At 50.5% G+C, this 13,844-nt stretch overlaps 6 protein-coding genes across 6 annotated transcripts; 3 read left to right on the top strand and 3 right to left on the bottom strand.

Annotated features, from left to right (window-relative positions):
* Positions 1-5: 5 nt before the first annotated feature.
* Positions 6-1,277, bottom strand: ASPZODRAFT_64052 (hypothetical protein; the record flags this gene model as incomplete). Its single annotated transcript, XM_022729202.1, has 2 exons — positions 6-631; positions 728-1,277. 2 exons carry the CDS (start codon positions 1,275-1,277, stop codon positions 6-8), a joined length of 1,176 nt encoding a protein of 391 aa, XP_022582031.1.
* Positions 1,278-1,357: 80 nt separating this feature from the next.
* On the bottom strand, positions 1,358-2,104 carry ASPZODRAFT_1703006 (hypothetical protein). The gene is made up of 2 exons (XM_022726938.1): positions 1,650-2,104; positions 1,358-1,601 (listed from the first exon to the last, which is right to left on the bottom strand). Exons 1-2 carry the CDS (start codon positions 1,936-1,938, stop codon positions 1,438-1,440), a joined length of 453 nt encoding a protein of 150 aa, XP_022582030.1. The 5' UTR covers positions 1,939-2,104; the 3' UTR covers positions 1,358-1,437.
* An 877-nt stretch (positions 2,105-2,981) lies between these two features.
* Positions 2,982-4,481, top strand: ASPZODRAFT_1702912 (hypothetical protein). Its single transcript, XM_022726937.1, has 3 exons — positions 2,982-3,426; positions 3,539-3,672; positions 4,052-4,481. Exons 1-3 carry the CDS (start codon positions 3,375-3,377, stop codon positions 4,367-4,369), a joined length of 504 nt encoding a protein of 167 aa, XP_022582029.1. The 5' UTR covers positions 2,982-3,374; the 3' UTR covers positions 4,370-4,481.
* A 1,165-nt stretch (positions 4,482-5,646) lies between these two features.
* On the top strand, positions 5,647-6,405 carry ASPZODRAFT_52551 (hypothetical protein; the record flags this gene model as incomplete). Its single annotated transcript, XM_022728444.1, has 2 exons — positions 5,647-5,840; positions 5,892-6,405. Coding segments are annotated over 2 exons (708 nt in total), but the record flags the coding sequence as incomplete, so codon positions are not given.
* Positions 6,406-6,933: 528 nt separating this feature from the next.
* Positions 6,934-9,074, top strand: ASPZODRAFT_1702487 (hypothetical protein). The gene is made up of 6 exons (XM_022726933.1): positions 6,934-7,509; positions 7,594-8,063; positions 8,155-8,272; positions 8,344-8,522; positions 8,569-8,676; positions 8,719-9,074. Exons 1-6 carry the CDS (start codon positions 7,117-7,119, stop codon positions 8,981-8,983), a joined length of 1,533 nt encoding a protein of 510 aa, XP_022582027.1. The 5' UTR covers positions 6,934-7,116; the 3' UTR covers positions 8,984-9,074.
* A 922-nt stretch (positions 9,075-9,996) lies between these two features.
* Positions 9,997-11,727, bottom strand: ASPZODRAFT_165661 (hypothetical protein; the record flags this gene model as incomplete). The annotated part of the gene is made up of 2 exons (XM_022726723.1): positions 11,462-11,727; positions 9,997-11,389 (listed from the first exon to the last, which is right to left on the bottom strand). The coding sequence occupies exons 1-2, from the start codon at positions 11,530-11,532 to the stop codon at positions 9,997-9,999; spliced, it is 1,464 nt and encodes a 487-aa protein (XP_022582026.1). The 5' UTR covers positions 11,533-11,727.
* Between the last annotated feature and the right edge of the window lie 2,117 nt (positions 11,728-13,844).

Below are 13,844 nucleotides of genomic sequence, written 5' to 3'. Positions count from 1 at the left end.
TCTTGCTAATCTGATGTATCCACATGGATGACCGTCATCTTCCCCTTACACTGCTTCCCAGTCTCTCTCCTCCCGCCCAGGATATCTCGTAGTCCCGCGTCCACCATGTCCATGACTCTATCCACTCGGCCACGAAGTGCATTCGTCTCTACCAGGGCGACGATCCGCTGCAGCGCGAGCCCGTCCGGCCGCACCGCGACAAAGTGGCTGCCCAGCTTCCCCTTGGCCACTTGTTCCTGGATACGTGGGTCATTGCGCACCGCATCCACAGACGACGAGACAGTGCTAAGCACCATCCCGTCGTCTTTGACTACGTGTGGCGAATGGCTCTGGCGGAACGTTTCACCTGCTCCAGACGCATCCACCACCAAATCAACGGGTTCCCAGCCATGGGCGCGAAAGGAGTCTTCCAGATTCGACCCGGAGACCATCACCTTGTCAACGCCCAGCTGGTCGGTTAGGAACAGCTCCTGGTCTGTCGACGAACACACCGCGCAGATCCAGACCGGGGTCTCGTCGTCCGCTGCGATGCCGGGGTTGAGTAAGTGGCGAGGCGCTCGTAGAATCCGAATCACATCGATCGCAGCGTCACTGTCGTACGCGCTCGTCACCAGGACGCGTAGACCGCTTTCTTTCTTCTTTTTGCGCTGCTTTTTCCGCAGGCTCTGAATGCTCGTACTACTGCTTGCCGTACTGCTACTCCTCGGAATAGTAGCGCTGACATCACTCGTCTGAGTGCCGCCGATGAGAGTGTCCATCAGTCGTGCGTAAGCGAAGAGAGCGTGCCATGCAGTCAGTGCGGGGAGAGGGATGCTCGCCGCTTCTTTCGCCGTGACGTTTCTCGGCTTGAATGCCAACTCGTCTTCCGTCGTGAGCACATAATCGGCAGCCGCCCCGTCGAGGGTATAGTTCTTCAAGCCGATCACAGAATCTCCAATCTTGAACCTCGGTCCGAACGGATTCTGGTGGTCTTCGACCGGCGTGCTGATCACCGTGCCGCAGAAGCTATGTACGGGGATCTGGGGGATCGAGAGCGTCGGGTTGAGAGTCCTCGCAGCCTGGAGCTCATCGAGGGAAAAGGAAGCGGCTTGCACCTTTACTAGATACTGGTTAAATGATGGCTGTGGTGTCGGGAAGTCAGCATCGAAGGCGATTGTCGCGGTGGTGCTCTTCGTTTCTTCTGATGCTGGCGGTGGAGAAAAGTACAACGCTCGCATGGTGGGAGGCACAAAGGTTTCTTTATCCATTGTCGTGGACTCAGGCTTTGCCGGCTTCATAGTGTCGTTTCAATACTATTTTTGATGTCCGGGATTAGTTGGGAGCAAAGAACATCTATCGGGAGATTGTAATTCTGTATGCTGCCACCACCGGATTTCTTCATGTTGACGTAGTCGGATCTAAAATTCTTAGATCATCATCGCCACTGTCTATCAGGCATCAGCTCTCGAGATCACTGAGGCTGGAAGTGTCTTTAATCCATTGATCTCTCGATTCTTGGTTAGTGTTAAGACGAGCCCTGGGGTTTCGTTGAAACGGATCCATGATCTCATGCCACGAGTTCTTCCACACGCTCAAATAGATGTACAGGTCGTTCAAAGATCGTCCACATATCCCTAAGATTATCTCAAAGCAGTCTCGAACCTCTTAGCTGAATCCTGTTCTTACCTGTGCGAGATGTTTGTTACTTTCCAGGTCTGTCTGCAGGGAAACCATCGACGGAATTTCTCCATCCGGACCACCTTGTACTCTTGTGTATTCTCGATGAAAGAAGTTGAGGAGCCCTTGTAAGTCCATCAACGAAAAATCTCGCAGTATGTACCCTGAGGGTAGTGTGTGCACAAGAGATCTGGTGGAAAGGGAATCAGATTGTACAGCGAGGCTGATAAGTAAAGCAAGCAGCCATCGACTGTCTTTGGATGTAGACGTATAGCCCTGCATACCGCAGATCGGACATGCCTTTTCTGCGAAAGTGATGCGAACGATTCCAATAGGTTCTCGTGCTGGATGTACTCGATGGTATCATTAATGTCCGAGATTACCATCCATCCATCCGGGCTGCAAAGACGGTATTCATCGATACTTTGTGGTTCCATCTATGTAGATAGTGTTTGATGAGAGTGCTGTCTTCCATCAAATGATTTCCAGTTGAGAGCGGGCACCTTTCTCCCGATTCCGTTGGCATCCGTCGGGCCATCAGGCCTTTGAAAAGACTCCGACAGGAAGTGGAATCCCCGATGTTACTACTAGCTGATTTAGAAAGCCTCCACGTTGTCATCGATCCCTAATTCGCCATACAGTCCGATCAGGTCAGCCGTTATAGTGACTAGGGTGCTCATCTCTCTCCGGCCGTAAGTAATAAAGACGCACGCAACAACCTCCGAACCCCATGTCCATTCAGCCGGGTGAGCTGGTGACCCCTCGGTTTGATACACCGTGTTATCGAACAACCAGACAGTATGTTTGTGGACTAGCGAATCGTGCGTGCTAGGCAGGGTTTGCGACCCAACAGAGAAGCAACGATTCAAAAGATGCTCGGTTGTTTTTGCTGTTTCAGCGCTTTGCAGCGCTTTGCAGCCAGTGTTCGACATCCTTCCCCATCATTATTATCGTTGCCATGACTGGCAAATATTTGCATGCACAGCCGGCTTCCAGTACTTGGAGGCTGGAGCTGACAAGTTGATTATTGTTATTAATATGGGGCCGCCTCGTCTATTTTGACCAGCAACGGTCCTCTCTTTTTTGGGTGAAATTAGGCGTGCAATTCAGAGTGGTCAATCGTGGCTCCTGTTCTCGAAAATCTTTAATCCTTCTCCAAGGCAGATGGGTCACGATTTTGAATTCCAAGAGTCAACCGCCGAACAGCTGGAGCCATCATATTGTAGTACCCTGCTCTTCACGAGAAGGATCCGAGGGAGTAGAAGGTAATTATACCCTGCTGACGGTCATCCACCAGCATCATACAGCCAATCTCATAGCGTTGATCTCAGTCACCAACACCCTCTAGACCCATCAGATAATCACCGGGGGGTAATGCTGCGATATCCCAGCAATAAGGCTGAATCCGGGAACGCTGAGCTCTGATAACTCCCTCAACCAGGTGGGGCTCTAGCATTGAAGTGCCTATAGAGTCCGTACTATACGGAGCACGGCTATCATGGAGGAGTTGTGTACTGTGTAGCCTGTATTTCTCCCTCTTGGCGTCGTTGTGGCCCCTCTCAAAGCCTCCAGGGTCCCACGCCCAAATCAGCCTCGTGATGCTTGTGCTCAGTCCATAAGAGGGGGCAGGCGCCGGCGGCTGTTCCTGGCAGCTGTTGTTCCAGTGACGACTTCTCCATCTTTAACGCGTTCGAGGGGCGTGGAAACAGGACAGTGGAATGACCATGCCAGTGTTGACGATTAACGAGCAGAGTCTCACCTTCTGGGGAGGTAAGATTTCAAACATCCCTGCATTTGACGCTATCCCATCAGTTCTTTTGCAAATATCCCAGGGCAATAGATGATATCTAGGGATCTGAGATAATAACCTGTTTTGAGATAGACTCCGGGCTGTTATCCCCAACTGCACGCACTTCCATATCGCCCCCCGCCTCCCCTACGTCCTCTCTTCATGATTCGGACGAAGAAGAAGCTGTTTCCTCCCAGAGCGAGGCTTTGGAAAGGTCCAAAATAAATGTGAGTGTCGGTTTGTCAGGTTTTGGCGGGGTGAGAAGGGAGAAAAGAGAGAGAAGGGCTGAGAGCTCTCGCCTTGCGTCCAACCTTTCCCTCCTTTTCGCCCTCCATTCCCGCCCTCCCTCTCGTCTCCTGTTCCCCCTTTGACAACAACGCGCCTCCTTCGTGGCAGTGAAGCGTGTGGTTGGCAATGTTATTCTCCGAGCTGTGAGGTCCTGCAAGGACCCGCGTGGATCTGCACGATGATCTATTGGGCGTGACTCGTGGACTTAGCTTTATTTAAGATGTACCCAGCGCTCAAAGATAGACGTTGTGTTCTATGCCTTGATATGAATTCTCATCAACCATGCATTCGTTTATTCCTGGTCTGACTTCTCCTCAGGATTCTCGAACTCGCCGCTCATCGCCAAGTTCCATCAGGGCCAGGTTGCCAGCAAATGGCCCGTCCACCATTCCGCCCAGCTATACCAACATCAATCCTTATATCTACCGCAATGCAACACACTCTTTCACGCACTCGTGGCCTACACATCGCCTGATTGCCTGCCCACGGTGCCATCTGAACCACGGGGAGCCTCATGCCGATTCATCGCCCTCTAGTAGAGACCTGACGTCGAATGGGAACTGGCATTCCCATCGTGCCACGCTCAAAGCTTCTTCCACCGTGCCATTCTCGATTGCGAGGATGATACAGGCGTGAGACTCATTTCTTCACCATATCGTTCATTCGGTTCAAAAAAATATGACTTAGACGCCACTTTTCTTTGCTATTCAACACCGCGAGTCGCCTTCAGTTCGCTTCTTCTTCTTTGAGATGAAGAACAACACAGGGGTAAAGGCTCTGTTCTTCTCTTTGTTTTCTGTTAAACAGTCCGCGACGGTCGGAATACCTCGTCAACTGTCAGCTTGACACAAAACTACAACATGTCACAACGACCTTTTTTTTTTTCCTTGCTACCGCCGGGATATCCAAGCTTTTCACACTCACTCGGCCGTGGGGTTTGCATTCGGCTAAACACGACGATAATAGATGGAGAGTCGTGCTTATTCAGATCTATGATAATAATGTACCTAGAACACTACATAATAATGTTAATGTATATTGATGTCTTAAGGATTTAATGGACTTGACCTGAACAGGCTGTGTCGCGAACAGGCTGTGTCGCCTCGCCATCACTTTCCTGGGTCAGGCAACGTACGGTCAAGACACTAGAGCCTCGAAATGATACTACTCACTGGGAACAATTTGGGAGAGCCGTCTACTTTTCTGCTTCGAGGGTATCTCTTTGGCGGAAGTTGTGTTCCTGGAAGCTGCTCTGTTTCATGCAATTGATGGAACTGTCTCCCATACCATCGCGTCTGCAATTTTCAAGTCACCAGCTTAACAAGAAAAAGTCATTATCTATTACGTCGGACGAAGAGAGACAAGCATTCAAGACGGACGCAGACCTTCATTATTTGGATTCAGACGTCTAATTTTATGAGAGCTTGCGTTGAGCTCATGCCGTGAATGCGTAGATCTTGGCTGGCAGGCTTTTTGGACATGGAAATCCCCCAAACAGGAGGTCTCTTGATGCTTTTATGCAGATTTATTGCAAACTCCATCATTGCCGTGTCGTAGTAATTCAAGGCAGGTAAGAGGAAGGATAAATCAATATTTGAATAGAGACATATACTCCGTACACGTGACTGTGCAACAACTCCATCTGCACAATTCTAACAATATTTGACTCGCCACTAATGCCATTAAGAACGCACACGGCGATCAGATAAAGTACAAAACGTGAGTTTTTCTAAGATGTATTATTGATTGGCAAATGGTCGTGGCAGCTCTCTAATACCTGACTGGTAGCTTTGCATCAAGGGCGCGTCAAAAGTGACGCGTCGAGTTCGTGTCGAGAAGTGGACAGGGAATAATACTAGCGATAGACATATCTGCGAAAAAAAATGAATATGGATTCAGCAGTGACGCTGTCCAACGGTCCATCTTGGGTCCACGAGAGCCCATTTTTGACCACCGGATGGGAAGACATCAGTTTGTCTGGTTCAGCGTCGCTGAAACACATGGCCATGAGGAAGACCCTCTCTGACCAGAGAAATCTGAATGCGAAGTTATTCGAGCATGTGCCATGGCGTATTGCCGAATATCTTTGGGGTTGTCTAAAAGAAAGGTTAGATTACAGGAAGTTCATCCTTCAACACCTCTTGCTGATCATCTGCAGCCGCAAACAAACATTTTATATGTGGAAGGTGTTTGCGACAGCATATCCTCATGAGTTTAGAAAGCTGTCTCGCCATCGCGAGATGAAGATCGAGGGGCCCAAGATGCCTCTGGGGAAATATTTAGGTCTCGTGAAGAGCGACTCCCTCAGCTGGATTGCCGTTCTGACGGTATCAACGCAATTTGCCAAAACACCCGAACTGGTGGACATCGCAATGATTCAAAACCTGGGGGCGCTGAAAATAATCACACCTTCAGGGCTGTCTCAACATCGTGGCCCTGACAATCCATATGCTGCCGGTCTCAGTGATCGAATTGTGCGAGCATGGAGCGAGCTCGCGGATTCCTCTGGTGCGTTCAAGCACCTGCGCGTCTTGTACATGGTGAACCAGGTCGGCTTGTCCCCGGCAATGCTGCCTTATCTGAACTCGTTCCCATCTCTCTCACAAGTTGTCTTCTGCGGCTGCTCAGGAATCATCTCAAAGAGCAAGGCACAGTTGGTAAGTAGCGGCTGGAAGACAACCATCATGACTCAGACCAACGCAGTGGAATTCTTGCGCACCGAGTCGCTGTACAGGTCCTACGAGGCCCGAGGTCAAGAGCATCCCGTTTCCCAGCCGAATTGTGATACACCTATTCTTGAATTCCAGGTTGGTCAGCTCATATCTGAGCAAGTGACCCTGAACCCGATCGCCATCTACTCGAGACAACACTCACCAGAAGACGTATCACCAGAAAAAAAGCGAAAGCCGGTTCCGTCGAGCGAATCGCAGCCTGGATGCAAGAGAGCCGTGAGGAGACAGCGAACAAGAGGACCTGAGAATGACCTCAACTCAGTCTTATCTGACTTCCTGCGATGATTATTCGTTCTTGCCAAATCCATGATGATTCCATCTCCAGCGTTCCTTCCCTGATGTAAACAACTCCCGTGATTGGCTGGTTGGGAGCTGTCACCGCCTCGAACGTTGCCAAACAAACCCCACGGGAATCCTTGCCAACGGCAGCAGCAGAGAATTGTCTCGCCACTTACCTTGACCAACGACACTCCTTGGAAAAAACCCCCCCCTCATCGTTGTCGATTCGGAAACAAATACTGCTTATGAGATATCCATCCTGCGGCTGCGACTCTCCAACCAAGATCCTGCAGTTTTGCTGTTCCTGACCGTTCACCACGTTCCGCGGGCGTGACGTGTTTTATCCCCGCCCACCCCGCTCCAACCATAACCATGGCAGATAATCATCAGCCTGGTGGTAATGGCCACGACCACTCGACGGCGGTTCCGGCCATTGCATCGCAGCAGTTGAGCACGGATTCGCGGTCTCCGTCAACGAGAGGTCAATCCCTGCGCTTGAACCACCACATTTCGACGCCGAGCCACCAGCGCGGCCAGAGCTTCAGTGAGAGCTTACGCGCAGTTCCGGGATCTCCGCGTTCGCGCCGACAACCATCCCTGACACAAGCTGCGATCCAGAGCCTTATTGATAATCCGCCTGCCCGAAACCCAGCTGACCCCGCGTTTGCGGGTCGTGACTGGCGTCATATCTCGATCGGGGAGCTGGTGAGGCCCGACGATTTGAAATTCGTCGAAGTTGATACGGGGATTGAAGAAGCAACAAATGTGAGAGCTGCACTGCCGCTTTTTTTCTTTTTATCTTTTCTTTTTTCAGTGTAGAAAGCTGATAGGACTTTCCTTCGCTACTAGATTTTGATCGAGACTGGTGCCCCAGTGCTCCTGATCCGGGAAACACCGCAGGATACAGCGGCGGTGGGTACCTTTGACTACTCCGATCTGAACGCATATCTTCTTTTGGCGGCGGGTATTACACAGCCCGACGAAGAGCATATTACGTCCTTTCAGGAGCTGGCGAAGAAGGCCCGGGAAGGGAGTAAGATCCCACTGAAAGATGTCAAGGGTCTGGGTAAAAAGGAGCCTTTCACTACGCTCTCTGCCTCGGAAAATGTGATGACGGCGGTTAAACTCTTTGGAGGGGGTATACACCGGATTGTGGTGGTCAAGGAGGAGAACGAGCGCGAAGTGGTGGGCATCTTTAGCCAGACCAGACTCGTCAAGTTCCTGTGGGAGAATGGGCGCAGTTTCCCAGTCATCGACCAGCTGTACCCGCAGCAGCTACGAGAACTGCGAATTGGATCGGGTAATGTGATATCGATCAAGTGAGGCCCATCTGTCCTTCCTTGTTTACGGAGTTCTCCGGAAGAGTACAAGGTGTGTACAAGATGCGAAATTGCTGATCTCAGATCTCAGTGGGGACAAGCCACTTTCCGAAGCCCTGCAGCTCATGAACAACGAGGGCATCTCTTCAATCGCTGTCGTCGATAACCATACCAATGTGATTGGTAACATTTCTACTGTGGATGTCAAGGTCTGGACTGCTCCGTCTCGAGCTCCCCCCCCCCCCCCTAGCTTATCATCTCACTGAAAACAATAATTTAGCTTTTGACACGGTCGACATCGCTTCCTCTTCTCCACAACACCTGCATTCACTTCATCTCCGTAATCCTCTCCACGCGCGGCCTTGTTGAAGGCAAGGATTCTTTTCCGGTTTTCCACATCAACCCCACTTCAACGCTGGCGCACACGATTGCGAAAGTGGTTGCGACCAAATCACACCGGTAAGGCCTAGACTAGTGATACGGCGGCAGCATACTAATTGGACAGTCTGTGGGTGACGGATCCCATGTCACCCTCCTCGTCCGGCCCACCGACTCCATCACACTCGGCCGTGCACCTCCCGCTGGCGGCGCCTGCGACGCAGACCGGACCAACCTCTCCTCCGCCGACCCCCACCGTCCAGCAGCACTACACGAGCCATGCGGCGAGCACTGTGACCCCGACTCCTCACGGAATGGCGCCCTCGATCCCAGCCTCTGCGTTGCCGGGATCACGACTCTCTGGGCACTTGGTGGGCGTGGTCAGCCTTACGGACATGCTGAACCTGTACGCGCGGGCGAGTGGGCTAAGCCCTGCTGATCCTGCGGAGACACGCAGTCGGCGGCGGCGAAGCAGCAGTTCGAGCGTGAGCGTGCGGCGCAGCGGGGAGATTGGACGGGAGTTGTTTAGTCGCGGGGTTTGACCGGCCGTCATCTTCGTGTTTGAAAGCTCGGTATTTTTCCGAGAGTCAGGATCCGTAGATCCAGATTAGGTGCCCTAGGTATTTCATATCAGTCCGTCTTTGATTTGAATTAGAATCTTCATACTCTTTATTCCAATAGCTACATTGTCTCTTTTCTTTTTTCTTCCCCCCCCCCTCAACAATGACTTACCTTATTCCGACCGACTCACTATGCTTTCATTCAAGGTTCACGATTATTACTAGCAGCGATAGGTCCGTGAATGGGAAGGGAAACCATGGAAACCCTCGCAGTCTAGCCCCGGGGCTATGCCGAGACGCCGGAAGAGGAAGGCGGGTACAGCCAATGATCTGCACCGTGTATAATGGTCTATGTGGGGTAACTGCCAGTGCATACCCAGGTAGACCTAGTAGTTAGTTAGTTAGGTAGTTAGTACTTAGCCCGTAGGTACTGGCTACTACCTTGGTAACTACTAAGCTACCTACTGCTAACGGTTCTAATCTAGGCCTGGCCCATGCTTAGGTAGTATATTGTAGTCGTATGACTTGACCTATTTAATAGATTAATAAATAATACTGGATAGACTGGATAGATACATTCTATCTGGTTATTAGATATATTATTATCTGTATCCATACCTTATGACAGTTAGAAACGAGAGATACGAGAGCCCCACCGGAACCTTAATCGATTAAAGTTCCGATTGCAGCAGGTACTTTTGTAATTTACATACAGTATTCTGTATAATAGTAGGATAGCAACAATGATAATAATGATAATAATAATAATGATAGTAATAATAATGATAGTAATAATAATGATAGTAATAATAACGATAGTAGTAATAATGATAGTAATAATAATGGTGAAGTAGAATAATACGATAATAATAGTAGTATACTAACTACCAAGTACAGGTAGATCCGTTTGCAGACAAGGACAAGCTATAACACACTATATACAGAATAATATACACAGCGAAGTAAGACGGCTCAGGAAAGCTCAGGTAAGCGGACTATGCCACACTCGTCGCAAACTCGTCAAAAACAATGTCGTCAAAGCCAAAGGTATCCGTCCGTGCGGGGGGTGGCAGGGTGCTCAACTGGCCCAGCTGTCCTAATTGGTGGTGGTGGTGGTGGTGGTCGCCCAAAAGCAGTTGCTGGCCCTGGCCCAGTCCCCATGCGAACCGACTAAACTCGTCGAATTCCGGGTCCAGGTCATCGTGCGACGAGACCATCAGGTTTTCTCCTTCCTTTTCAACGAAAAGATCCAGGTCCAATGAAGAAGTAGAATTAGAAACGGGGAAAGTATTATCGTGTTGTTGTTGTTGTTGTTGCTGATATTGAATCTGCCCAGAGGTTGGAGAGAGAGGGGTATTCGGGGTAGGACACAGTTCAGGCGTGGATAGGGTTTCCGTCGAGACAAGGTCAAGGTGTTGTGGGGAGCTCGACTCGGAGAAGTTGGGGGCAGCGATAGGGTCCGAGGGGGCACGGGTATGAACCATGGGATTTCTGGCAGCGGCAGCGGCAGCAGCAGCAGCAGTAGCAGTAGCAGTAGCAGAAGCTAGAGTAGGCATAGCTGTGGTGGTGGTGGTAGGATAGACTGGTAGCTCTGGGGCGGAGGCGAGCCGGTCTCTGAACGGCCGCATCCGGAAGGTGGAGGCCTCAGGCGACGGAAGATGCGACTGTTGCACAAGCCGCTGCTGCCACATCTCGACAGAAGGGGGGCAGTCTGCGGGCGCGGCAAACCCCTGCCAGGAACGGAATGTAGGCTGGACGGGTGAGCGCTGGGGCCATGATGGAGTGAGCGGTTGCTGGGGGCCAGCGATATATTGGGGCAAGGGCCCTGGTGTAACGGTGGAGAGACCGTGGGGATGGTGATACGGCGAGGCAGCAGCAGAAGGGCCCATCGGGCCTGCGGCAGAGTGCGGGCTGTGGCAGGCGACTGCGGTCACTGGGGTAGCAGCAGCAAAGGGAGAGCCGGCGGGGGAGAGGCCGTATCCGGAATCGTGAACCATCGGGCTGGTCAGAGACGGCGGACAGTTCTGAGAGGAGCAAGCAGCGTTCAAGCCCGACAAGTCAAGGCTCATTTTTCTCGGGCCGCCTATACTGGCCGCCCGGCGAGAGGCGAGCGCTGAGGAGGAGCCGTTGGCACGCGCGGCAAAGGCTGCGAGGAGATGGCGCTGGAACTCCTCTTCAATCTGCAGATTCTGGGCCTGCAGCATGCGGATGCGTTTCTCCTGGTACCGTTCGTCGACCTCTTCGTACATGGCCTCCTTCTCGACGATCTCCTTGGTGATGTGGAGGGCCTTACCGGTGCGTTTCTTGTGCAGCATCGACGCCCGGTTTGCAGATTCAAGCCTTGCATCCAGACTGCGATCTTTCCGTCGTGAGGCAGCAATAAATGCTCTGTAGTTTATCCCATTATTGTCAGTACGACCGAGGTTTGCAGTTTGCTATTCTTTAAAAAATTCGTCTCACCTCTCCTGGTTTTCCTCTCGCGAGCGAGGGACTGGAGAAATATCCAGATCCAGATCGGAGACGGTTGTCATGGCGTCAGCACAATAGAGTACCGTAGAGGTACTATAATAGTACTATAATAGTACAACAAATATAAGTACTAGAATAGTACAACAAGATAGGACGTACTATACGGTACTAATTATATGCCTTGGTGGAAGAAGAAGGAGGGAAGAGGTTATGTTAAATAGGCGGGGAAGCTGCCAGAGCTTACAAGGGAAGAAGAGGGCCCCTAGGGCAGCCAAAAAGGACCCAAGGACCCAAGGACACGAACTTCCCGGGCGATCATGATTGTCTGGGTTGCAGAATACAATTTCCACACGGTCCATGGGCTCTCAGATGGGTCCCTTCTCTCTCTCTCCCCTCCCCCGCCCAGGAGGATGTCCATCCATGGGACGGCCGTTGGGCGAGATGGGGGGGGGGGCGACCGGGACAGACGCTGGACAGCTGGAACAAGACAGACAGACAGACACAGAGAGAGAGTGTGTGTGTGCTACGATCTGGTCCAGCCAGTTGGGTGGAGAATTCATTGTAACGTGCAACCTAGTCCGTAGTCCACTAGTTTAGCTACTAACCTATGTAATTATAAGGTAACTATACTACAACATCTGCAGCATTTAGGAGTAGGTTTAGGATTTACGCATGACTAGAACCATTCACTCGGGATTGCAGAGATACCTCGTACTACCTACCTAGTAGGTACCTTAGGTATGAGATTGGCAGTATTATGCGTACTTTACAGAGGACACAGTACGGAGTACCTAGGTAAGTACTACTAGGTAGGTATAGGTTAGGTAGGTAGTACCTAGTACGGAGTACCTGTTACAGTAACAAGTAACTACCTACTCCGTACTCCGTACCTTCCTAGAGCACAGACAAACTCACCCTGCAGCTAAACCGAGGAAGGTTAGGTAGATCCTTGTGCCCAGACCACCTGCCGTGATTGGCGATTGGTGGGTGGGGAACAGGGTGGGGGTCCTGCACTAGCCGGCGATGAGCGGCCTTATCAAGAGATATGATTGGAGGGGAGATTACAGTCAGTACAACCTTGCCTAATCGGGCACGTCCTCTGTCCTGTCCTGAACTTGTTTAGGTAGGTACCTTCCATAGGTAGAGTAACCTCCAACTTGGTTGGAACCTTCTCAGGTAGGTACCTAGTACCTTAGGACTGTGCTTTTGTATACCTAGTATGGTAGTATGGAATACTAATCTATCTACTACTTAGATAGGTAGGTGCCTTAGGTAGGTACCTAAGGTGGTAACTATGGAGTATCAACTAGTGGTGTACCTGCAGCCGGATGCATGGCTGCAGTAGCTCAGATCTAGGGTGTCCAGAGTGGACTACAGTACTAGGTATGTACTAGGTAGATACCTTAGTACATACTCAGAATATTACCCATACCTACTCTGTACTACATAACTACGTGTGCTCTGTACGTCTTAATGCAAGTTACTCGTGAATAACTGCCTGGACAACTGCCGTGTCGCTGCACGTGCACCCGTTGCCACTTCTCCTTGTAGTCTAGGCTGGTGGCAAAGTTCAAGCCACTCCCCCCACGGAGGAAATCGATGGAGACTTGCTTGGTACTTTTGTATTCTCGTAATCTGACTTTGTCTAGGCAGGACTATCAAGTGTATGCCAGACTATAATAATAATATTAATAATAACTAATGAAAAACATACTCTGTAGCAAGACGATAGAACCAGGTACTTGATAGTTTGTACCGTGGATGAAGAGTCTGTGGTATCCCTACCCAACCATTCATAGGTATCAGGCCACTGTACCTACTAGGTACCTAGGTAGGTACCTATACTAGATACCGTACCTAACACAAAGTACGGAGTACGGATTACTCCGTACAAGGGACCTACTACCTAATCCTCTTACTCGGACTTTATCTACTCCGTTGGAAGTATCCGACAGGAACGGACTTCCCCCGTCCAAGATACAGCAACCAATAATGATTCAATCAAAGACACCCACCGTGACGGATAAGGCGCACCTGCTCATGTCACTAAATCTCCGGTTTTTGTCGATCAAGTACTCCGTATACTAAGTAGTAGGTAACTACTAGTAAGTCATTACTACCTAGTACCTCCTTATAGATAGAGCAGCTCTAGGTAGATACAGTCATAACAAATACGCATGACTGTATCTACTACAGAGTAATGAGTACATAGTACTCTGTAGCTATCTCTACCTGTATCTGTACCAAGTAGTCTGTTGTACTCGATAGACTACTGGGAAGACTCCACCTCGCTTAACTGCTAGTTTATAGAGTGGACAAGCCGATTGCCTAGATCAACAAACCCCGGCAAACGCCGAAACGGAAAATGATAATC

Source organism: Penicilliopsis zonata, assembly GCF_001890105.1.
Source record: "Penicilliopsis zonata CBS 506.65 unplaced genomic scaffold ASPZOscaffold_5, whole genome shotgun sequence".
NCBI lineage: Eukaryota > Fungi > Ascomycota > Eurotiomycetes > Eurotiales > Aspergillaceae > Penicilliopsis > Penicilliopsis zonata.
Note: the sequence above shows the minus strand (reverse complement) of the source record. Positions and strands in the feature narration are given on the sequence as shown.